At 31.5% G+C, this 25,453-nt stretch overlaps 3 protein-coding genes across 3 annotated transcripts; 1 reads left to right on the top strand and 2 right to left on the bottom strand.

Moving 5' to 3' along the window:
- Positions 1–1,449: 1,449 nt before the first annotated feature.
- LOC139481419 (uncharacterized) lies at positions 1,450–12,691 on the top strand. The gene is made up of 4 exons (XM_071264741.1): positions 1,450–1,829; positions 9,551–10,207; positions 10,893–11,057; positions 11,339–12,691. The coding sequence occupies exons 2-4, from the start codon at positions 9,568–9,570 to the stop codon at positions 12,160–12,162; spliced, it is 1,629 nt and encodes a 542-aa protein (XP_071120842.1). The 5' UTR covers positions 1,450–1,829; positions 9,551–9,567; the 3' UTR covers positions 12,163–12,691.
- Positions 12,692–14,653: 1,962 nt separating this feature from the next.
- Positions 14,654–16,640, bottom strand: LOC139482871 (complement C1q tumor necrosis factor-related protein 1-like). The gene is made up of 2 exons (XM_071266903.1): positions 16,324–16,640; positions 14,654–15,926 (listed from the first exon to the last, which is right to left on the bottom strand). The coding sequence occupies exons 1-2, from the start codon at positions 16,628–16,630 to the stop codon at positions 15,472–15,474; spliced, it is 762 nt and encodes a 253-aa protein (XP_071123004.1). The 5' UTR covers positions 16,631–16,640; the 3' UTR covers positions 14,654–15,471.
- A 2,451-nt stretch (positions 16,641–19,091) lies between these two features.
- LOC139481417 (complement C1q-like protein 4) lies at positions 19,092–20,731 on the bottom strand. The gene is made up of 2 exons (XM_071264738.1): positions 20,364–20,731; positions 19,092–19,607 (listed from the first exon to the last, which is right to left on the bottom strand). The coding sequence occupies exons 1-2, from the start codon at positions 20,668–20,670 to the stop codon at positions 19,159–19,161; spliced, it is 756 nt and encodes a 251-aa protein (XP_071120839.1). The 5' UTR covers positions 20,671–20,731; the 3' UTR covers positions 19,092–19,158.
- Positions 20,732–25,453: the final 4,722 nt, after the last annotated feature.

Here is a 25,453-nt window from a genome sequence, read left to right as displayed (position 1 = left end):
AATTTGATGCGACTGTTATATTAGTTAGAGGTTTAGCTAGCTATAAAACTAGGTTTAATCCACCATTTCTACACCAGAAATGCCTGTTCTAAGTCAGAAATATGACAGTTTGTCTCCATTCGCTTGGTGTGTTTGAGCTTTTGGTTTTGCCATTTGATTAGAGACTTTCCGTTTTGAATTTTCCTCGGAGTTCTGTATTTTTGTGATTTTACTTTTTGATCATAGAAAATTGAGCTCATTTGTTAAGAATCTTTTCAGATCTCCTGACGTAATATCAGTGGTTATTCTGTACAATCGTAATCACTTTGATGCGATTGTGCTCCGATAATTTTTATATTAGCTCACTAGAAGTGAAAGCTTGTTTCAAACAACATGTCAGTTTGGTGTTTGTGAAATGGTGTGTTAGACTAACTAACATTTTAGAGGCCACAGATAATACTTAAATATGAAAAGCATAAGCACTTTTCGTTAGACATATGCTGCATTCCATAAACACCTCAATGGACACAATACCGATATCCCCTTTTTGCCGTTGAACACAAGCAGAATGCGTTTTTATGAATAATGTATAACAAATGTTAATATTTACTTGATTATGTTGTCATTTGAAACAAAACTTTGTTTTGATCACTCAAATTTGCCACGAAACTAACGTGACTTTTATTTTTAAAAGAAGCAACACAAGTTGAAATAGTGTGAATCCCTCCAGAATAAACAGATATCAAAATTTAAACAAAAACTAAGAAATCACACGAGTTCTAACGGCATGAGACCGCACAAACCTTCAATTCGAAAGACATACTGGAAAGAGTGTTGCTAAAAAGTAGAGTACAAAATCACCGAACTTCAAGGAATATTACAAACAGAAAGTTCCTGCGCAAATGGCAAAATCAAAAGCTCAAACACACCAATAAATTGAAAACAACTGTCATATAACTGAATTGGTACAGGCATTTTCTTAAGTAGAAAATTGTGCATTAAACCTGATTTTATAGCTTATTATCATTGTTCCTAGAAAATAAGTTTATCCTGACAAAACTCTTTATTAGAGCGGAGATACCTGATATCACAGATTTTGCTGAAACGGCATTTTTCAAATCCCCAGGTATGATATAAGTGTCGAAGCAAATAATATGTAGCATAACTTGGTATCTTAAAACTTTCACGAGAGTTGTTTAATATGGAAATGCACGTACTCACCTTACCTTTTACCTTACATTTCATGTTTTATGACATAACCAAATCAATGTTTATTTACCTTTCGAATAGTCAGATAACTTCCTCGTAAATTTTGACATTGAAGGAATGTTAAATAATAAAGGTATATATATATATATATATACTTTATTCACTACTTTCGTATAACCTTTTCTTTAATACAAATACAAATATTTTTTTATATGTTAGTAAGTGTGTTTTGTATTATATGTTTTTGCATTATCAATTTAGATATTTGATCATGGTGTTTATACGTGCTTTTAGACAGGACAAATGAAATTTATCTTAGAGAACACATTATACAATCTGGATGATTCAGTAATTATTGTCATTACATTTTCGTTATCTATCATAGCTTTGAATTGAAAAGTGTCTCAAATATATCTTTCGATTAATACTAGAGGATAGGAGTAACGAAGGCAATACGCAGCAGTAAAACTTTTTATATCAATGTAAAGCCGACAAAACAAAAAAATAGAAGTGAAACGCTGGGAGTTAGAGCCATACAAAATGTACCAGTACCAAATATTATGAATCACAAGACGAAACGGTCAGAAACCATCCGAAGTTAGCAATTTCAACAGCCTGAGAGTTACTTCAAACAACAAAAGGTATATATCATAGATATATCTGTCTTAAAAACAACATTTTAAATCATTATCGAGGATTCAGACATTGTTTCTTGTGCGTTTTAGATGTCTATTTATATATTGATTTTTGGATTATTCAATTTAGGCATTCCAAAAAAACGAAAAGCCCAGAAGTAAAAAAAATTTTTTTTTAATTCGGTAAGTAGCATAATATTTTTTTCGAGAGCAACACTTGTTGTGGTATTATAGCACATCTTCTTTTAAGATATCTTTTTAAGATATTTTCAGTTTTAAAGATACTTGGGTTTTCCTCTCCTGTATCACGCATAAAATATTTCTATTTTATTCTAATTTTTTGGGGTATTCACATTACATAGTTAGTTTGTCTACCTTAATATCCAGGGGGGTCGCAAACTGCTAAAATACACCCTCCAGTGAAACTATGGACATCCAACTTCATACTCCTGTTACAAGTGATAAGGATGATTTGGCATACAATTGTTAGAGTAAATTGAACATGATTGTAAAAGACTTGAAAGAAAAACAATGATATAAAGGTGACTCAAATTTAAAGCATACATCTCAATTTTTTCGAGATTTGTGAAAGCTTAATATATTTAAAAAAAACAAGCATGCGAATGTTCACATTTTATTTTATACAATATATACTACTTTTGAAATAAAATCATTGAGAAAAATGTAATATAGCATTTCAAAAGCAAACGCTCTTAAACCACATATAAATTGAGCTGTAGAATTCTTCACTTTAGCAGGATGTTGCACTCCTTAAATACACAAATCATTGCACATTTTGATTTTTTTATCCACATCAAAATTATACTATTCTGTTTAAATATAAAAAGACAACTTTAATTGGTGTGTATGAAAGCATAACTTGTTTTAAATCCGTATTTTCAAGCAATTTTTCTACTAAAAACCAATTTGTGGTCATGCTATTGGTTTGAATATTTTGAGGTGTAAATCCTGTTGCTATTTCCTTTCAATTTTTGTCAAGGTGAGTCATAAATATTTTATATAAAAAAATAGAAAAAAATTAATAATAGCCAAAACTATAATAATAGCAAAAACTATAATAATAATAATAATAATAAAAATAATAATAATAATAATAATAATAATAATAATAATAATAATAATAATAATAATAATAATAATAATAATAATAATAATAATAATAATAATAATAATAATAATGATAACAATAATATTGATATTTACATAAATGATAATACTATTACTAGAACTAAGAATAGTATATGTTATGAATCATTTTTGGCATTTAAGACGCACCTTGTAAAACATAAATTGTTTTTCACATTTATTGTGCATATATGTATAAAAGTAGGAATAGTAAAAAAGTTGGTAAAAGAGAGGCGAAAGATACAAGAGGGACAATCAAACACATAGATCGAAAATAAACTGATAACGCCATGGCTAAAAAAGAAAAAGACAAACAGACAAATACAAATACACAAGAAACAATAAAGAAAACTTCAGACGAAGCAATATGAACCACACCAAGAACTGGGGTGATCTCAGGTGCTCCGGAAGAGTAAATAGTTGTTTTTTTTTGTTTTTTTTTTTTATACCAAAACCATATTTACATTCAAAAGAAATTGAACACAGTAGACAGACGATATTTTACAAGAAATAACAAAGCTCGTAAATCCCAGCATCGACAGATCTGGAACACATGACGTTCCACTTATTTTTTTTAATAAACATAGTTTCAGGATTATAAAGATTTTGATACATGTTTAGACCGGTAGAAATCCATTTCGAAATATCTTTTATCAGCAAGCTATAACAATTTGCCATTCGTTTTTTACGTTGCGATAGTCTTGTCCTGATTTTGTTGCATTCAACATATTTCATATTACGTCTTAAAAAGGGAATAACATGTCACGATCTTCCTAACCTAGTAAGTATAATGCATTAGGGATTGACACTAACTCCTGTGCCAAGATGAAGTTCTACTAGACCACAAACATACCATTATACAAGATGGTGTATACTCAGATTAACAAAACATTTATAAACTTATATACGGCTATATTGGTAATACTCTGTGTCATTTACCTGAAATCGAAAAACGCAATAAAACATGCTGCTTTTTAAAAATATTTTTACAAACTAGAAAAATAGAGATGAAAGCAACTGCGTAGGGATGTTGAGTATAAAATATGACGAAATTTTAAGCACAAGCAGTATTATTAATAATAAATGAGTAGGCAATAACTTGATTATTTTTCAAGAATCCACTGACCATCATGTTAACTTAAGATAACTTCTATCATAACTTTTAACGTACGATATTTTATCCTCTCAAAAACGAATGACTAATGAAAGGTTCGAACTCGCGCGTATTTTCGACCATAAAGTCTGTAGCCTATGCACGATACCACTAGACCACGAGAGCTGATATAAATAATTATTGAAATACCACTCTCATAGCGTATATCTGTCAATGCATGTCAATATACTGTATTTCTGTCTTTTTTGTTATCTAATAAAATATATAAACACTATAGAATTAAGGAATTCCTTGATAAAATAAACATCCATTTACACATTAGTTTACAGTTATCACTTTTAAGATACAAGGCCTTTCCCTTTTCATCATAGCAAATGCTTACTTTTGTTTTTATGGTTACAATGATATCATACTATGATCACTTAGTTTTTCTTTGATTGATTATAAATGGTCCAAATATACGTCAAAATTTAACTGACTCTTATGTGAATAAAGTGTGATTAGCTACGACTGTAAAACTACTTCCTTGACGGTGAAACCAGAAACAAAATCGTCAACTTTATAGTAAAAATGAAATATAAACAAAATTTATATATTATTTTTTAATTTAGGCCAATCGTTGTATCTATTTTATCATCGACTGGTGTCTAGTGAAGCGGTGTTATTGTAAATTTTACACTTCATTTAAATTTTAAGTCATTTTGAATGTGTATTGTTAATTCAATCAAATGGGAGATATCTCCCATTAATTTACTCATTAGGTTGCTGATTACTATATATGTAAATATTAAAGGTTTTTTAATGTTGGTAATTAATTTTTTTTAACTTTCCAAAAAAGATTTTAAAAAATCCATATATTGATAATATGTCTTTTTGAATGAATTATTAATACTAAAATCTAATCAATATAAATTATTTGTAATGATTCAACGTTGAATGAAATAATTATTTGCAAATACAAAATCTGGTAATAAAAAGGGAAGATAACAACATATTTAAGTCAAATAATATTTGTATAAGTTAAATATAAATGTGAACCGTGTGGATCTAGTCAGTTCCAGCTATTAGACAATAAAAACGACGAAATTATTTTCATGAAATTCAGACTAAAGTCGCTCGTTGATTATCGTTTACGAATCCACTACTTCTTATCAATTCTCTACTACATAATAGTACGTCTTTTATAACCTTTAGTTTTAAAAGTCCGTGACATGTATTTCGGGCTGATAAAAAACTATAGAATTTCGTTTCAAGAATCTTAATCAATTAGGTTTGAAATTAACGAGAGGTTTAGTTAGCAATAAAATAAGTTTAATCCACTATTTTCTGCACGAGAAAACACTTGTACAAAGTCAGGAATATGACAGTTGTTTTCCATTCGTTTGATGCGTTTGTGCTTTTTATTTTGCCATTTGGTTCGGAACTTCCTTTTTGAATTTCCCTTGGAGTTCAGTATTTTTGTGATTTTACTAATTACCGATACTGAATAATCGTTCAAAAATACATTATACGAAATGTTTTTCACAGTAAGGTCGCTGGTCGGTCGGTAAATCACTATCGACTGTACTATCTCCTGGAGATAATTTCAATTTTCGCTCTGAAGAAGTGTTACAAATCCGTCCCCAGTCTGCAGAAAATAGCGCAAACCAAAATAAATGAGTTTCATTTGTGCACAGGTGTGTCTGGATGCTTAGTAAAATTTGTGTTGAACATACGGCCATATTAACTTAAGTTGATAAATCCTTACTTTTTTCAAAATACAAAATCTTCTATAGAAAGTACAAAGGATATCACAAATTTTTAATCACATGTTGATACAATACTATACAATTTCCTATATATAAGTATGAGTTTTTTTTATGAAAAATATCCTTTTTTTTTTTTTTTTATCTCAAAGTAACCAATGCGACCTTATTATACATCAATTGTTAACTTACACACGAAAGATTAACATTGTAATAAGCAAACAAATATTACGTATACTAATACAAGAGCATGAAACATTCATGTTTGCGATACAACTTACAATGTTTGCTCGACTAAAAATAAGTTGTTATACTACGATAAGCGATATAAAAATTACTCCTACAAAGCATTTATCAGAACGCGTCAATTTTTTTCATCGCTAAAAAATTCATCGATGAAAACAAAATCAATTGACAAACGACATAATAATTCAATACGACAAGCCGTCTTTATACTTTATACAAGAAATTGCATTTTTAAATTAATTTTGTTACGATTATTCATTTTGATTGCGTTCCTTACTAAAAATATAAATCCGAATTTGTTATTAACTTTTATTTGATACGAGTAGAAAAGGAGAGGCGAAAGATACCAAAAGGACATTCAAACTCATTAGTTGAAAATAAACTGACAACACCATGGCTTTTAAACGTGAAGAGACCAGCATAAAACAACGTGTACACAAAACACAAGACTGAACAGAACGAACCCCTACAAAACTGAGGGTGATCCTATTTAGAGTAGACATTTTTGTCCACAACCTATCAAACCATTGACTGGATTGTCACTTTGAAAAAATATTCTTGTACAAAATTTGCATTGTGCACCTCCTACTTATATTTTATTGGCTGTTTCTTAACGCATACCAATTAATCTGTGTTATTTTTATATGGCTCAGCCGTCACCGGAGAGGGTATTAAGTGTTATTCTTGTATGTCCATTTGTTCACTCGTACCTACGTCCCAAAATTGCTTTCCGTTATGACGTTTGTTTGCCTCAACAAAATGTTATGAGACTTATACAGAATACTTTTTAGCACAAAATGCATATCAAGCTCGAAGTGGGTGTAGTCTCTTTTTCTGTTTCAAGTTATGTTCGTTTAATAACGTTACTTGCAAGCGGGGTCACCATTTACGAATTTTTGACGCAGAATTATATATCATTATATTTTATAAGCATATGTGTAAATCAACCGTACATTTGTATTTTTTTCAAATATCAAAGACCCGCTTGACAGTCTGTCATATGACAATCAAAAACTCACACAAAAAAGTTCATTCCCATTACCACAATGTGATATTTGTGACCAGATATCCTGTATACATTTTGAAAAGGATGAAAAAATAATATTGAGGTAACTTCATGTAATAATTGAATTTACCTCCCAATATGTATGCATTTTTTATTCATGCATTCGAAGCCGGATGAGATTAATTTTTCTGATTATTTGACTTTTCCCTCTCAATTTTTGTATTATTTACTCAGCTTATATTTAGGGATATGTGTCTTTTTCTTATTTTCTATTAAAGTCAGATGAGTAAAACGGATATATAAGCTCTGCCATTGACATTGCGCCTTGAATAATTCTTTACAATGAGATGCTATACTTTGTCGAAAATGGCCTATGTAAAATACGATTACATTATTATGACGAAAGTTTCAGGGATTAATGAACACGCACTGTGTAACGTTAAGTCTAGAAAAAAGGCAGTACATCATGCATGTACGCAGAAAAAATGGTACCTCAAATATTATTTAACAAGGCAGTCATTGGAATACATCAACAAATTACATTAAGAAGAATGAATGTTGATGAGATATATTTTATTTTCTTCCAAACAAACCCTTTATGTTGTCACTTATAAAACAGTGACCATATCAGGGATAAAAAATACCGTATTGAACTGTTTTACGTCAGGAACAGATAACCTTAGCTGTATTTGGAAAAACATTTAGGAAAAGAGTAGGTCCGGTAAGGGCCGATTTTGGCCTCAAATTTCAAGTTCATCGAACGAAAGATGTTGGACACTTTTTAAACACTGGAATGTTTATTCAAATTGATTCAATTAGTTTATGTAAAAGATTTTAACTAATTAAGTTATTAAAAACGCTCAGATTCAAGCTTAAATATGAAAAATCTATCAAATATGCCAAAAAACGTCACTTTTCAGATGGTTTTTGTCAAAATTGAAAGTGGCCGCATCCGTGTTCATCCTCAACCTTTATATATGTTATTAATTATCATTAAATACAACTTACATTTCAATATTATGAATGAACACGAATGCGGCCACTTTCATTTTAGACGGAAACCGTCGAAAATTTAACTAAAATGCTCAAATTGTGAAGATTTCAGTAATTTAGCATGACTTAATGATGCTAGCATCCGATATATGTGCATTGTATTGTCAAAAAATATCCCATATTTATGTAGCAGAAGCATTCTACTTTTCAGTAAATAGCTTAAAGATTACATTTTCATACTTTTGTAAAACTGCTATATTTTGAGGCCAAAAAGGGGTCTTACTGAACCTACTCCTTTGGCCATCAAAGCTCTTCAAATTCGTACTTTATTTGGTCTTTTTAACTTTTTTGGAAGCGAGCGTCACTGATGAATCTATTGTAGACGAAACAGGCGTCTGGTGTAAATACAAAATTTAATCCTGGTATATATGATGAGTTTATTTACACTAGTCATTTAGGGGCCCTTTATAGCTTGCTGGTCGCTGTGTTCCGTTTGGAAGACCGTACTTTGACCCTAATGGTTTAACTTTTTTTTAATTGGTATCTCATTGACACTCATACCACATCTATATAGTTAAAACACTACATATCAACCGAAGTCTACATGACACATTGCTTGATCAAAAATCCAAAAAAGAAATTTAAACACTTCATGCGTCCAAAGCGCTTTGCTGAATTTCTTTCAATAAAAAAATCGAATATCTGAAAGCAAAGGTGTATAATAACCGAAATAATATGAGATGATATGTGACAACTAATAACTAAAAACTAAAGGCAAAGATGTAAACAACTACTAGTATACACCGTTCGGTGTTCAATAATAGTTATAAAAAAACATATAATGCAGTTATCTATAAATGGTCACTGGATGCAAAAAATGTGAAACAAACCAAGAGAGGTATATACATAACGGATTAAAGCTGATACACCAAAACTGGAAACAAAGAGGCCAAATGACAAAAAAAAAACCCGTCTGTCAGAACTTAAATGCAAGCCCCTTTTCCAAATAAAAAATTTCCGTCATTCCGATAATTGTAATGTACGTTATTGTTTTTAAAAAGAGGATCCAATTAACTTAACAAAAATCAATTAAAACAGAAAATAAGAATAAGACAAATAGATCTAAAATCTCATTAGGAGTTCTTCTATTAAATCTGCAGTTCTTAGGGTATACGCTGTTTTTGTGTTACCAATATTTGTGACGCATAGACAGAAACGATAGGTTGACTATAGACACTACAGACTGTACTATCTATCAACAAAATTTGATCTGATAACTCTAACATAGAATACTCATATGCAATTAGAACATAAAGCTACCCTGTCTATACCGTCTATAATATATCCAACTTTCCAACTCCTCAAGCACTACTGACAATTGATATGCAGACGACGCGCGAGTCTAGCGAAAAAATAAATTGTAAGCCTAGTATCTTTAAATAACTTCTATAATACTACCAATGCTTCTAATTTTCAGATTATACTCAAAAAACGATGTCGTGTTGTACAAATATTATGAGGAAAATTCAAGCCAAAAAGGTAGAAGTAGATGATCTTGGCAAAGCAAAACAATTTAGATTATTCAGCATTGCTCGTCCACATATGCGAAGCTTCCATGCGTCATGGTTTTGTTTCTTTGTTGCGTTCACGTCATGGTTTGGTATTCAACCTCTTCTCCCCACTATAAGAAAAGAGCTGGAATTATCTAAAACAGATCTTGCTAACTCTGGAATTGCTAGTGTTGCCGCTACAATTGCAGTTCGAGTGATAATTGGACCAATGTGTGACAAGTTTGGACCTCGAAAAATAATGTGTAGCCTTTTGATTACAGGTGCTATACCAATGGCACTAGCAGGCGTAATAAAAACTGGTACGGGGCTTATCGTTTTACGTTTTTTTGTTGGAATATTAGGTGGAACGTTTGTTCCTTGTCAATTCTGGACTTCAGCCATGTTTAATTCGAAGATTGTTGGAACAGCTAATGCCATAGCTGGTGGGTGGGGTAATTTAGGGGGAGGATTCACATTCATATTGATGCCAGGATTATTTCAGTTGATGAAAGTTATAGGAGCAGACGAATTTCTGGCATGGAAATTAGCAGTCGTCGTTCCATCAGTAATTTGTGTATTAACAGGTACGTCAAAAATTTTAAAAATCAATATGATTTTTTTAAACAAAACATAGATTGATGATATCTTTACCAAATCAATTATACTCACATAAACCTCTTTTATGATGTTTTATTTTGGTTTCCTATAGCATCATATATATTTTTTTATAGTATACACGCAAGTGGAAGGGAGCGTTTGTATGAACAACTGGTATTTAATGTTGTCAACTGTTGAAAAACAAACGGTGACTTATAGTTGCTTAAATTTACTTTTATAGTGTTTTTCCCAATCGATTTATGAATTTCGAACAGTGGTATACTACTGTTGCCTTTATTATTCAAATAGTGTTCTCTCATATTGTTATTTTTTTAATCTCCGATTACTTTTGACTAAAGGTTTTCGTGCTATCAAGGTATACATGACTACCTATAATAAATTTATGAATGATCAGACAAAATGACACAGCAACACGCCGACACTCTCAGCTATAATTTGCCTCCTTTTTTGGTACACAATGCCAAATGTTGAGAATTTGTATTTGAATCCGGACTCATATTACAATTACGATACTTAAAATAAAATATCTGTCAATCTTTAAAATCTGTTTTTATGTTCATAAACTAGGTGCCTATAACCGAAGTTTGTCGAAGCAATATGTTATTTGTAAAGTACTATCAACATGAAAATAGAATACTCACTGTTTTTCAGGTATTTCTATAATTTTCACATCTGATGATTGTCCACAAGGACATTGGGACAATCGGCTATTGCCAACAGCACCAACATGTTCTGTAGACAAAACAAATCAAAAGCAAGGAGTCGACAACCAAGGATTCGAGCACATCTCAGATAAAGACAAGAATGCAAATAAAGGTAAAGTATATATTTTTGGATTTAACTTGTAGATTTAAGCGCTACTGATACAGATTAATCGAGAAAAGCGCTTTGAAAACATAGCATGTATAAAGTTATATTCAAATGTGTTTTTATTTTTAAACCAATTTGATACATGACAAAGTTAGAAGTAATTGGATTTATGGTACACTGTATATTTTAAAAGTTCTTTTCGACATCACATCGTCACCATAGTTATATTTGTTCAACTGATAAATAATTACCACCAATAAAAAATGTCTACCTGTATTTTTTTTCAGCTGTAAAGGAAACAAACATTGACGGAACGAAATTTGAGCCTTTATCATCAGAGATTCGGAACAACAATGACAAACACATATCTAATCAAAGCAACATATTTTTGTCCGTGATAACTATATTAGTTTTGGTGATACAGTATGGGATGTGTTTTGGAATAGAAATTGCTGTCAATACCGTCATGAACCTTTATTTCCTGTACAACTTTAAAAAGGAGGGTTGTGTAGAAGAGTGCAATTCATTCTCTAACATTACAATCACAACAATGACGAGTGAAGTTAAAGAGATGGACACAAATGAATGTAGTATCCTAGATCAAGATGCTGCAAGTTTGATTGCATCATTGTTTGGTTTAATGAATCTCTTTGCTAGGGCCATGGGAGGAATTTACTCAGACATAATGCGAAAATATTTAGGTATTGCAGGCCGTCTAGTTGCTCATTTCACCTGCTTAGTAGGTGAAGGTATAATGTTGATAATATTTAGTCAGATGTCTACTATATCCACGTCTATTGCCGTAATGATATTTTTCAGCATGTTTGTCCAGATGTCCGAAGGAACAACATTTGCCATCGTACCGTATGTTCTGCCTTCTCACGTAGGCATTGTTGCGGGGTTAGTTGGAGCAGGAGGAAATGCAGGAGCTCTGGTATGGAATACATTATGGCGTCAGTTTGTAGAACAAAATCCCAGTCAGTGGTTTTGGCTTTTGGGTATCATAGTTTTATCCGGAAGTTTGTTGACGTTTTTAATCGAAGTTCAGGAAAAACGAATTTGGAATTCATTTTTGTGTTGTAAGCAAAAGCAAAGAAAATACACCATATAAATCATTAAAAATTAAAATTAAATTTTTCGAATGGACATCAACATTTATACTTCATAGCTTTCAGGGTTTTTTTTCCTTTTCGTCCTCTGTATTGTCTGTGAATGGTTGATAAACAATGACAACTGTTGATATAAAGAAACACAAGAACAACTAAGTTAATGTGAATGAACATGTGTCTGTAGTCAGTAGTTCAAAACACATTTATCCGTAATATACACACCAAGGTATACAAACAAATGACATGAACTCTTAGAAGAACAACCGGATCCGTTCACGTCAATGGAACTTGACGGTTCCGAAAGGCTATTTAGAAAATGACTGTACCAAGTGTTGTATATGACAGTTATTATCAATTTGTTTGCTTTGTTTTAGCTTTTGATTTTGGCAGTTGCTTAGGGACTTTCCTTTGTGAAATTTTCCTTGGAGATATTTTTTTTGTGATTTTACTTCTTAATTACGGTGCCATAATTGAATTTTGTATTTTTGTTCTGAAACAGAACGTTCACAAAACTGAGTGTTTGTGCATGCATAATTGAAAGGAAATTGATGTTATATCGTCAAGCAAATTTGTCTCGCTTTGGATAGGTAAATTAATATTTTTTATTTTTTTTTCACATTCTCATGTTTTCATTTCATAGCTTTTTTTCCTTTAAAAATGCCCTGTACCAAGTCAGGAATATGGTCATTGTTATATTATAGTTCGTTTCTGTGTGTATTACATTATAACGTTGTGTCGTTTGTTTTCTCTTATTTTTGAGTGTAAATTCACATTGCGATAAGACGTGTCACGGTACTTGTCTATCTCAAATTCATGTATTTGGTTTTGATGTTATATATATTATTCTCGTGGGATTTTGTCTATGTGTGTTACATTTTAGTGTTATGTCGTTGTTCTCCTCTTATATTTAATGCGTTTCCCTCGATTTTAGTTTGTTATCCCGATTTTGTTTTTTGTCCATGGATTTATGAGTTTTGAACAGCGGTATACTACTGTTGCCTTTATTTAAATCATTTGTCGAATTCACCAAAATTAAACGGGTAAGCATTCCGTATTTGATTTTTTAAAGTTAGCATGACAATGCGACGCAAGTCGTGAAATTTAATGATGTACATTCTTTAACCCTGTAGTCATGTTCAGTTAGAGATTTCAGTTTTTCGTAGGTTTCAAAGCATATTTGGAGACATTTGACTTTCAAAAACGTTATTTAGTGAAATTCTGTGAAAATAGTTATCAAAGGGACCAGGCTTATACTAAAGTGCAACAAAAAAAAAACAACACACAAACAAACAATAATGCAACACACACAGAAACGAACTATAAGATAATAATTACCATCTTCCTGACTTGGTACAGGACATTATAAGAAAAAAAATGTAGGTTGAACCTGGTTTTGTGTCTAGCCAAACCTCCCACTTTCATGGTAATGTTTAATATAACACTAAATGACAACATCACATGACAGGACTACTAAATAAGGTAATTTATACCTTAGAAAATCCTTGAAAAACTATACTCACAGTTGAATATAATATCAACGTTAAGGATATGGTATATTTTCCCATGACACAAAATTCCTATATGCACAGCAAAATGCATAGAATCAGTTTGAATTGCTGTTCGTCATCTCAAAATCACAGAGAGCAAAACACAACTCTTACCGCAATGCATTTCAGTTTAAGATGGCATCTAGCACCGATTTGATTGGAATGGTTGCAAGATAATTTGGATAGACATTGTAAGATGCATTACCACCAAATCGGGACGATGGAAAGAGCATACTGGAATTAGTTATCAAAGGTACCAGGATTATAATTAATACGCTAGACGCACGTTTCGTCTATATAAAACTCATCAGTGACGCTTAGATCAAAATAGTTATAAAGCCAAAGAAGTCAAAAATTGAAGAGCATTGTGGACCTAAAATTCCAAAAAAAATGTATCAAATACGGCTAAGGTTATTTATTCCTGGGATAAGAAAAATCCTTAGCTTTTCGAAAAATTCCAACTTTGGTAACAGGAAATTTTAAAAAGTACACATCTAAAACAAAAGCCCTACGCATATGTGTAAATGTCAAGACTAATTCTCTTTTTAGAACACATATTGTCTAATTAGTTTGAATAATACAAAAATGTATGAATGAGTTCTAAAAATGAGGACATATTGCCTTTTTCTTAGAAGTACCTGGTTTGATGTATACAAGAAAGAAAAAACCGTGCGGCCTTGTGTGTAAATAACGATTTATTGATTTCTAAACAAATGATTGAAAGTGAAAAAATTACTGTACATATGAATGGGGCCAAGACTAGGTTGTGTGCGACTATCCAAAAGTTGAGGGAATTATCTGGTACACATAAGAGATATTATTGAAGAATAATTGCAGCAGAACATGAACAATACAGCAGAGCAAACATCTCAAGGACGGAGAAATTTTCTACGGTCTCTAATCAGCATGAGCGATAAACTATTACATTATTAAACTACAACCATAATAAATGATAAAAATATATATTCTACATCATCAAATGAAACTAAACATTATAGACATATAATTACTCTTAAAACAAAAATTATCCAGATAAATAAAATAAATTTAGATAATGAAAGTGTCATTATCTAATTTATCCAAATGTTCAGATTTCCTAAGCTTAGCGTTACATAAGCCTACAAACTATGAGCAGATAAATAAATATCACTATCAGGTTCACTAGATCTACAATTGAAATTAATACTGGCCCATTATGCTTTTTCTAAAAACTCCAGCGCTATAAATATATCGTATCGACTTCTACGTGAAGTCTCTAACTTCCTTGTGAAAATACATTTGTCGCAAATTAATTACTTGTCACAAGCTGTATTATAAAGATCATCTCTCTATGTTGTCCGTCCTTGATCTCTTATTTTAAAATTTGTGTAGCAATATAGCTATAATTGATATTTCTTTATGACTCTTAACTCTTTTGCTTGATATGCATTACACATTGTCATATATTAATAGTTTATGTTGATGTCTATTTCGCAGTTAGGTAATTGTTTCCCCTTTTGAAATATATATGTTTACGCCTTAGTTTTGTTCAAGTATATATTTTAATTCTTTAGAGATAAGTGCAATTAATAGTACGCAACTTTCAGAAGTTAAATACAAAGAAATAAGCTTCAATGTGTATCAACATTGTATCAGAGTCGGACACGGTGGAAGGTTAAGAAACCAAACTACACCCGGTTCTTATACGATAATGGCGAGTTGACTTAAATCCAGCTATATCGTTAATAAGGGAGGCAAAATGCAACTGACGAATTCAAAAGTGTCTTAATTTAATTTCCATCCTGCAAATGTTGTCTTTGATCCGTAAGAATCGCTACTTCGAATTTGTGTAGTGGCTTGACGAAACGAACGAATGAATACAGTGTCACCTTGGTTCAGCGATACGACTAAAGTCCCTGAATCTGAGTCGGTATCGCAGCAGGTATTATCAGTCTCGCCAAATGTTCCCCCGTATACCGAATTATTAACTAGAATATTAAAAAAAGTCTTTCCATTGTCTCCTGAATAAATTGTCCACGCAAAGACATACACACCTGCTACTGGTGCCGAAAACGCGCCCGTGAATTTGTTGTAAGCATTTCCAATATTAGTTTGTGCGGTATCAAAGACTAGTGTGTGGTGACTGCTCGGATTGTCCTCATTTTTTGACATGTAAGCAGAGAATGCCACAACTCCAAGATCACTGGCCGGCACTGTGCGTATATCCTGAAGTGTTGCATCTGAAACAAAGATGATATAAATAAGATTATAAAATTTCATCAATATGAAGATTCAACCGAGTGCCGTGAATTAAAATGTGGTATTGGCAATCTATTTTACTTCATGATTTAACAGAAAGATTACAGAAAGATAATATAGCTAATAGATACACTTGCGTCTTTTGTTTGTGTGTATGTGTGTGTGTTGTTTTAGAAACTACTCTAAATGTAACCTTTATTATGCCAGCCAAAATTATAACTATATACAAAAGAAAAAAAAAAACTTCCGAAAAAAGTATAAACACAACAAAGAAAAATAAAAAGATTTGCTAGGATTTTGATCATAGTCAAAAAATACTATATTGTCTTTCAAAATAAAATAAGTATAACAAAACAATAATGTATCATGTGTGCTAACCTTTAACATTCGTGGATTGTTTTGGATTTTCCGCTCTCTTCGGTAAAATGTCCTTATCTGCAGAGCCTTCAGCTGTAAAATGTGTATGGTCTATTCTGGAATCAATTTCCTTTAATCTATCTACGTCCTTTCTAAGCAGTATATTTTCCGCTTTAAGTGATTTATTGTCATTTTGTAGTTTCAGGATTTGGGATTGCTGCTGTTTCAGTATTTCATGTATTTTGCGTATTTCTTCTCCAGTATCACTTGCTAACACAGAATACGAAAACAGTACGAACATAAATAACATTAACATTCTCGATTCCATTTTACTACTAGAAGTGCAGAAGTGTTGAGATAAGATAAAAAGTACACAATTATTATCTTACATGACCATGAACAGAAACAGAACACCACATTGGAAGTATTTGATTACAAATTTATACAGATCTTTCCATTATATATTAGTTTACAATAACCCATTTATTGATATTGTATATATAACTTACTTCTCCATTTTTCTAAATTTTATTGGTAGCTGAAACGCTAAAGGTGTGATCACTTTTTATAATATGTTGTTGTTTCTAGTATTTTATTATGCTGCATGTGTTTAATGTTTATGAGGTGCTGGTAATTTGACGTAGCCCAAAACACAATCTTAAAAATTCGCTCTTACCAGTTGGTTTTGTCAAGATTTAGAAAAATACCAAATATTATACAATTATCAATATAAATATGGTCTGATTTTATAACAATTCCGAAATTAAAAACAAACGGTGCCAATCACCCTTTTTAAACTAACATTACTATTTACCAATGCAAGACTATATAGTTAAAAAGGTAAAATTTAATATTGATCAATAATATATCTTGCGAAATTCCCAGAACAGATAATGCCAAAAGAAGATCTGGTATGCTTGTATATGAGACAACTCTCCATTGTTTTGGTCTTTGCGATGACAAGGAAACTACTTGCCGCGCATCAGCAATGTATGTTCGATGGTTTTTTTTTACGTGCACCGAAGAATGAAAATTTTTACAACCGTTTTATTATTAAGTTCATTTATGTTCTTAATGTTTTTTCACTTCCCAAATCGACGATTCCCCGTCAAAAACTGAATGCACATTGTCATCTTTCTTCAGTTATGCAGTTGCACAAAGTATGCAAATGGTGCTCGTATCTCTTGGATTTTTTTAATAAACATCTGTCCTCTTTGAATAACACTTAACTCGAACATCTAGTTAATAAAAAAATATTATCCTTTTTGAAGCAAGTTTGTATTTATTGCAAAAGCACCACTGGTTTAAAATTCTTGTGAACGTATTGCAAATTTGAAATTACATATATAGGCAAATTTGCACATACTCAAGTATTATTTTTCACTAGGAACGGATATGACCTTTTTTTCTTTCAAAATAATTATGCTTATTTCAATTGTTGAGAATTATATACAAGTAGTTTGCTATTTTTCATAAGATCCTTAGTATATATGAGACTAAATCTAACTCTTGTTTCCCTAAATTTACAAATTCAGGGCCAGAAGCCCAACAAAGGGTTGTCTGATTTGATTGAAAATTTGAGGGGTGATAGAAATTGACCTGATAAACAATTTTACCCCCAATCAGATTTGCCCTAAATGCAATGGTTTCAGAGATATAAGCCAAAATCGTTTTACATTTTACTTTTATGTTTTTTAGCCATGGCGGTCATCTTATTTGGTTGGCCCGGTCGTTGGACACATTTTTAAAATGTATATATATAATGATATATATTTAATGGCACCGATATATGAATAAAAATAAATCCAGAATCCCATGGACCCTAAAATATCAAACCTCGTTTTTTTTCGTATTTTTTGTCTTATTTTTAGTTGCTTTTGTGTGTGTGCGTGTGTGTGTGTGTGGGGGGGGGGATGAATACACACAAAATGCTTGTACCGATAACCCGTTTGTCATTCAATAGTTGGAATGAATTATCAAAGTAATTTCATTGGTTTTGTTTTTGTTTTGTTAGTGTTTGTTTTTTTTTGTTTCGTTATGTTATGTTATATTTGTTATGTTATGTTTTTTTTTATTGTTGTTGTGAACTAATATTACTGTTATATATAAACATACGCACATTTATACTCACTTTTCCACAGTCTGTAGATATCTGTATATTAGCATTGTACAAAATCATGTATTTCTATTGCTGTTAATGACGTCTATGCTTAACACGTAATAGATTTTGAATTGAATGTGAACTGATTGATATTTTAGTTTTAGAATCATGTTTTTTTTTTTAGTTGCTTTTCTCTCTGTACTTCGATTTCAAGTTGGATGTGAACTGATTGATATTTTAGTTTTAGAATCATGATCTATTTTATTAGTTGCTATTGTCTTTGTACCAGCTTTCAGTAACTGCGACTATTCTAAAAATTGTACTTAATTTCTTCTCCGTTTGTCGGGATGTACAAATACCCTGCCACGTCCAGTTTGTGTTTTTCTTACTTGTTTTTTCAGCTTTGTATTGATCTAATGACTTAAGCTCTTTTCAATTGATTGTTATATTTTGTTCATATTTCATATGTTGTGCTGTAAGACCAATGTCACATGTTTGGGGCGGGCGAACATAATGAACCCTGCAAGGAAATATAATTTCCGTCTCCGCAATCTCAATTCGTTTTGGTGTTACATTACTGACAAAGTTTTGATATGTATATCAGGGTATAGGTAGGGATCTATTTTATATGTTAAACTGTTAGAAGCAAATACATGTTGTGAACCAGTAAAATTTTTGACAAGTAAGATTTTCGTAAGAGATTTTTAATTACATAGCACACCATAAAAATGTAAAAGAGTATAGAAAATTGTTTATCAGTACAATTTCCATCCAGAAAATGAAGTCTTCGCGCTTCTTTTTCCAAGAATGAATGCTGTTGTTTGAATAATCGAACGGAAGTAAACGTTATCACCTGTGTTGAGAGAAACAACAACAGTTCCAGAATCAGAATCAAAATCTCCAGGAACGTCATCCGTTTCACCAGATGTACTCCCGTATACTTCACCGTTCACCATCAAGTCATAATAGGTAGCTCCATGGTTACCGGTGTAAAGCGTCCACGCAAAGACGTACGTGCCTGACGATGGAGCAACGAAAACGCCAGTATTGTTGAGGTAGCCATTTCCAATGTTAATTTTGACTACATCAAACACTAGTTGGTTATGTTTTTGTAAACTTGGATCGTCTTTCGACATATAGGCATAGAATGCTACATGATCCAGTGGTCCTACAGCGGCTGCTCGTCGACTATTCTGTAGACTGCCTGAAATTATAAAGAATGGTAAGTATATTTAAATATCTCTTTAATAGACTAGCTTATTGTCAAAGATGAATGCCAATGAGACAGCCTTCCATCCAAATCACAATGTATAAATATTAAACACTTATAGGTCAAAGAACTGTCTTTAATACGTTGCCGTTTCTAAAACCGATCAGCAAAATATTAAGTGCCAAAACATGACTAGTTTTACACAACTAAAACATGAAAATCAACGGTCTAATTAAAAGAAAAACGAAAAACACTTTTGAACCACATCAAGAAACGGCTACCACTGTACAAACTCCTGACTTAGGATAGGAGCATACACATTCAACGAGTTAAAAACGTTTAACAGGCGCCAAAGGAGTCTTTGGTTTTGCCCGGCCAGGGTATCGAAGCCCCGATGTCCGATATTGGAGAGGAACACGTTTACACGAAATCAATAAGGCAGTTGCGTAATTCAGAAGACTATCCCGCGTGATCGCCTATATCAAGTCAGAAAACACGAGTACTTTTTAAGCAGATCAAGTTATATTATATTGTTTGACGAAACTGCAATTATTTTGTATTCTGGATGCAATAACATATATCTGGACATAATTAAAAGAACATATGATTTTTTTTTGTATCTTATTTGCCACCCTAATATATCAATGAAAATATTCTCATAAACAAATTAATATCACACGAAATCAAAAGTGCACAATATAAGGGAAATATTATTAGTTTAATTCAGATACTATATCATATTTTACTTACTTTCTCCAGTTTTGCTCCATTTTCTCTTTAACGTCTCGTCATGCTTAAAATCACTTTGTTCGGTAGAAGAAATACTTCCAATTGTTAAATTAATGTCTTTTCGTATTAAAAGATTATCCTCTTCCAATTGACGGATGGCTGTTTTAAATGAATGATTTTCCTTAATAAGAAAGTGGTTAAAATTTTGAAGTTGAAGAATTTCCATCTGCTGTTGTTTAACTGCCATACGGATTTCTGAAATTTCTTCTTCAATATTTAATGTCAACACCAAACGGAAGACAGTTAACATAATACATAAATCGAACATTTTTTTTTCTAAATCTAACTATGAAATATTCATACACTAGAAACTCAAACCTATTCTTAAATTTACTTAACCGACATTTATATATATATAGCTTTATTATCTATACATGTACGTAACTTTTGATTCCGGTGCTTTCTGTACGTAGGAGAAAGGTGTAATAGTATGTGGAGGCGTAATATTATTTTCCTGGTTCAAGCAGGTCATGAGAACATTACACGACAATTCTAGCCAAAGTGTCCATCATATCTTACAAAAAGGATGAATTAAAAGTGATACTCTGAACACTGACCTTCTTTCAAAATAAAATAAATAGACAATAATAGTGCATTGACTTGACATATCAACGATATAAGGATGAGGCTTAGAAACGGGGAAATGCGAGGCTGTGCCGAGCATTTTCCCCGTTTCGGGCCGAATCCATATATCGTTGATATGTCAAGTCAATGCACTATTATTGTCTTTATACTGCAATCTAAAATAAAAAAAAAATCAATTGTTGTTTGAAAATCCCCCTTTAAAAAGGCCTTATATCATGCAGGCGGAGAAATATACAACACGATGAAATGTACACCATTAACTGTTAAAAACCGCAATCAATGGTGAACGAATTCGTTTGTTTACAGACTAAAATATTAACATAAACATAAAACATAATGATTTAAAGATTGCAAACAAAAAAATAAGTGAAATATGTTTTCCCAAAAATTGTAAAAGAAACAAGTTTGAGTCGTTAAACGCATCGTTGTTTACATTGGAAACAAGAACAGGTTGAAGAGGTCGTATGAATAATTAAATATAATTTCGACAATATCTATTTAAAAAATACATGAGGAAAAGTGATATCAGGTCAGTGACTGTATATAACATAGAAATATACGGTCAACGCATTTTGACTGCTCAAATAGAACGAGTGCAGTATAAAATATTTTATCAAACTCTTCAGAAATGTACTGCTTGTAAATTTTTGTCTCTTATTTAACGACAGTCTTCCTATTGTTTTTGTTGCACTCCGCTGTTCCTGTTCTTTGTTCCCTCTTATAATTGATGTGTTTCTCTCGGTTTCAGTTTGTAGCACGTTTTATCTCAATCGATTTATCAAAATCAAATAATCTGATTGCGTAGCATTATGTGAAGCCCAATTAACATTTATAATAAGAACGGACGGTGTTGCTTTATATGTTAAAGTCCTAACTAATACAAGAACTCAAGACTCAAATATCATCCAATCGCACTTATGTTGATGTATCAGATACTGTCGATACATAAGATGCTGTTGATACATATGCATATTTCGACAAAAAGATCATCACTCCAATGAAAAATTTTTAACGAATCCAAAATCAGGAAATAAACTGGATAGAGATAAACTACTTGAAGATTTGCATATTTTAAGTAGCCGTCAATCATTAAACGCAACGTTTGTTATTCCGATGTCATAACATGTTAAAGCATCAACAAAATTAATAATATACTTAAATATAACATCACAGTATCATTTGTTATTTGTTCCATAATATTTATTAACTTTTCTTTTTAATTTAATCTAATATAGATTAGAATGTAGATTTCCTTTCCACCAAAAAATACAGATTTGAACTAAAAATGCATTATGTCTTTTTGACTATATAAGGTCTAACGATATACGATCAAACCAAGTCAATGTGAACTACAAGTTCTTTATCTAAACTGTTATTACAAACAATCTTACAATAGTCTCGTATGCCTGTCCAGTAAGTGGAACATCTGTTAACCCTAACCTAAACCATTTCCACACCTTATTTAAAATCTTAAAACAACATTGGCATTGATAACTGTCTATTTAGGTGTTAGATCCGTTTCCGTGTCGGTCTCTGAGAACAGTTGGTTCTTTTATTTCAGGTTTGGGTATAATTGGGTTTTTAAATATCCAATTAACAAATGCCAATAAACATGATATGCATCCAAGATAGTATTTGATTTCGTCATGTGATTGTGGACATTCCAAATTGATTTTCCTCTAAGTTCAGTACTTTTGTGATTTTACTTTTTGTAAAGCCACAGATTCGTTTGGTGTGTTTGAGCTTTTGGTTTAGCCATTTGATTAGGAATTTTCCGTTTTGAATTTTCCCCGGTCTTCAGTATTTTTGTGAATTTACTTTATAAAATTGAGAATAATAGATTTACTCAAACAATCAAATGTCGATCCTTAAAATGGGCAAAGATCTAAATAAAAGCTTTAATCTGATCATAACAATTTTCAATAATATCAATATTAGATGTTGCTACGCTCTATACTTCTTTTCCCGTAGCTCAATTTAAAGATCTATGTCTACATCTTTTTATTTAACAATGCTTTTTCTATAAAAGTGGGAGTTAGACCACACATTACATTTATTTTTAAAAATAATAAAAAATATGATTTTTTGGAGGACCACACTGATTGTTATAATAAAAGTAAAAATAAACACCGAAGAAGTTATAATCAAATGGTGGTATTTTTAACGACGCAAATTTCATTTGTTGAGTTTGGCTAACAGTGTAAATCTACTGGTCGACTTGTTGTAAACGAAGACGAAGCATAATTTATCATTCATGCACATCCTTTTTCTTAACGCATTTCGACATGTTATCTTGTATATATATTTATGATGATGTCCTGTCACTCAATATACCCATACTTCAGTGAGTGCAATCATATCTTATGTCAAAGTAAACTCGGGATTAAAGATCGATACTCCAAAAGTTTCATCGTCACAAATTGCTTGTCAAATATAGGATGTATCTGTATTTCAATTCATTCAAAGCCTTTAGTTACCAGAAATGTATTAATTATGCCATAATCTGCTTTGATTACATGATTGTGTTTTGTATCATATGTAATTCATACGGATGCTAAAAGAATTTACATAACATGTAGAAAACCCAAGATCGATGACGCATACTTGTATTTCCTATAGTTTTATCAACTACTTCACCTTGAAATGTTTGTTTTGAATTACACGACAACGTAACATAAACATATTTGAACTTTTGTGTTGGCCCAAGTGTATAGTTGTTACGTACAAGTTATCCTTTTGTATCCATTAAAAGTTGTATGAAAAAATTGTACAAATTATAATTTGTATGTTGACTTTTTACAAAATGTGTCTGTATAGATTACAGAAATTTTCAGAAATTCGCTTGTAAGTCGTAAAATGGTTTATAGCACACCTTAGTTAAAAAATAAAAAAAGTGGTTCTTTATCATTATTTTGTGGTGAGTAAATTATGGAATCGGAAATTGCGCAACATCGTTTTCATTTCACATTTAAATTTACAAGAGCTGTATCCACCTTTGATTTGCATTTACATGAAAGAAACATGTTTTAACTGCTTCGCGTAGCAAAAGTTAAAGCTAAGGAAGCATTTTTGTGAATAAAACTGTCTTTCACCGCAGTTTCAATTAGACTTTAAGACGAATACATATTCTATTAAAATCCATACAGATGTTGCAATTTGGTACCCAAAATGACAGATTTGACATTTATGCATCAGGTATTTCGACGATCAGTTAGGGCACGATCATACTAAGGAAATATATATAATGAAATTAACTTCTGATACTTACTGTCTCTTTTTTGTTTTGGTAAGTAATTCGTCTTGTATCTATTAGCCACATAGCGCATGTTTCCTACACGAATGATCTGTGTTTCAATGTCATTGTCATATTTCAATTAAGCTATCCGCCCATTACGTACACATGACTGTTCTTTTATGTTTCATTCACTGCTAGTGCAGAACACTTTGGACAAATTTATCCTACTAATCAACAAGGCCATTAGTACTTACACTATTGCCTCGACTGGATAACTTACTAAAAGATGTACATTAACAGCTGGATACATAGCTTTCGCAGCTTATCAAAGCAATCGACCTCAAAGTAAGTAGCCATTACAAAGTGTTCAAAAGGAGTTAAATGGGAGAGTAAAAGATGTTGTGCAATTCCCGATGCCGTAATTCATTTGCCTGCTAAAACAATTATAAAGAACTATCTTTGTATTTTGTCGATAAGGTTTGCTGTGTGGTTATGAAATAACTTTTCTATCGTTTGTATCAATGCCATTTTTCACCCGTATCCGTATTATAAATTATTGTACAAGTTATAAATGAATTTTCGGCACGTCTTGTACATATTATTATTTGTACAGACACTTTTTGTACAAATTGTTATTTGTATAAAGTCAAAATACAAATTATTATGTACAATTGTTTTTCCCATTTTTTTGTACAACTTATCATTTGTACAAATTGTAAAATTTAAGCACAACATATATACACTTGGCCCTACAAATAATAAAAACCACAACAATACTGAACTCCAAGGAAAATTCAATACGGAGAGTCTCTAATAAATGGCAAATTCAGAAGCTTAAACACATCATACGCAATAGTCAACAATATATTCATGTTACGTTGTCGTTTAATTTCAAATAACATTTTATGGAGAAGGACGGTTGAAACAAAATAATAATCTGACGTAAAAACATGTATACATGCTAAATTGTGCACTACATATATACTGAAAAGTTTACTACTAGTTTATTCCTTTCAAAATTGCTAAAGATACATTTTATATTTTTCATCATATGGTTTCAGTATCTTTTCAAGTTTTTTTTCGAGTACAACATATGATATGGCCGGGTTTGTTTTAATGGTCCGTGTTTACATTCCACTTGACATTTTCATTTGTAGGTGTATTTATTCTAAATTATAAAGTAACCAACAATCAATGAATCAAACATCTGCTAAACGATTTACCAGTAGTC

This window comes from Mytilus edulis, chromosome 7, assembly GCF_963676685.1.
Source record: "Mytilus edulis chromosome 7, xbMytEdul2.2, whole genome shotgun sequence".
NCBI lineage: Eukaryota > Metazoa > Mollusca > Bivalvia > Mytilida > Mytilidae > Mytilus > Mytilus edulis.
Note: the sequence above shows the minus strand (reverse complement) of the source record. Positions and strands in the feature narration are given on the sequence as shown.

Bases quoted from the DNA above. Each gene is read 5' to 3' on its own strand.
- LOC139482871 (XM_071266903.1), bottom strand. From the start codon at position 16,630: ATGGAATCGAGAATGTTAATGTTATTTATGTTCGTACTGTTTTCGTAT. The intron at 15,927-16,323 runs GTTAGCACACAT...TCTTTGTTTCAG, and splicing joins ACAATCCACGAATGTTAAAG to ATGCAACACTTCAGGATATA.
- LOC139481417 (XM_071264738.1), bottom strand. From the start codon at position 20,670: ATGTTCGATTTATGTATTATGTTAACTGTCTTCCGTTTGGTGTTGACA. The intron at 19,608-20,363 runs GTAAGTAAAATA...TTATAATTTCAG, and splicing joins ATGGAGCAAAACTGGAGAAA to GCAGTCTACAGAATAGTCGA.
- LOC139481419 (XM_071264741.1), top strand. From the start codon at position 9,568: ATGTCGTGTTGTACAAATATTATGAGGAAAATTCAAGCCAAAAAGGTA. The intron at 10,208-10,892 runs GTACGTCAAAAA...ACTGTTTTTCAG, and splicing joins AGTAATTTGTGTATTAACAG to GTATTTCTATAATTTTCACA. The intron at 11,058-11,338 runs GTAAAGTATATA...ATTTTTTTTCAG, and splicing joins AGACAAGAATGCAAATAAAG to CTGTAAAGGAAACAAACATT.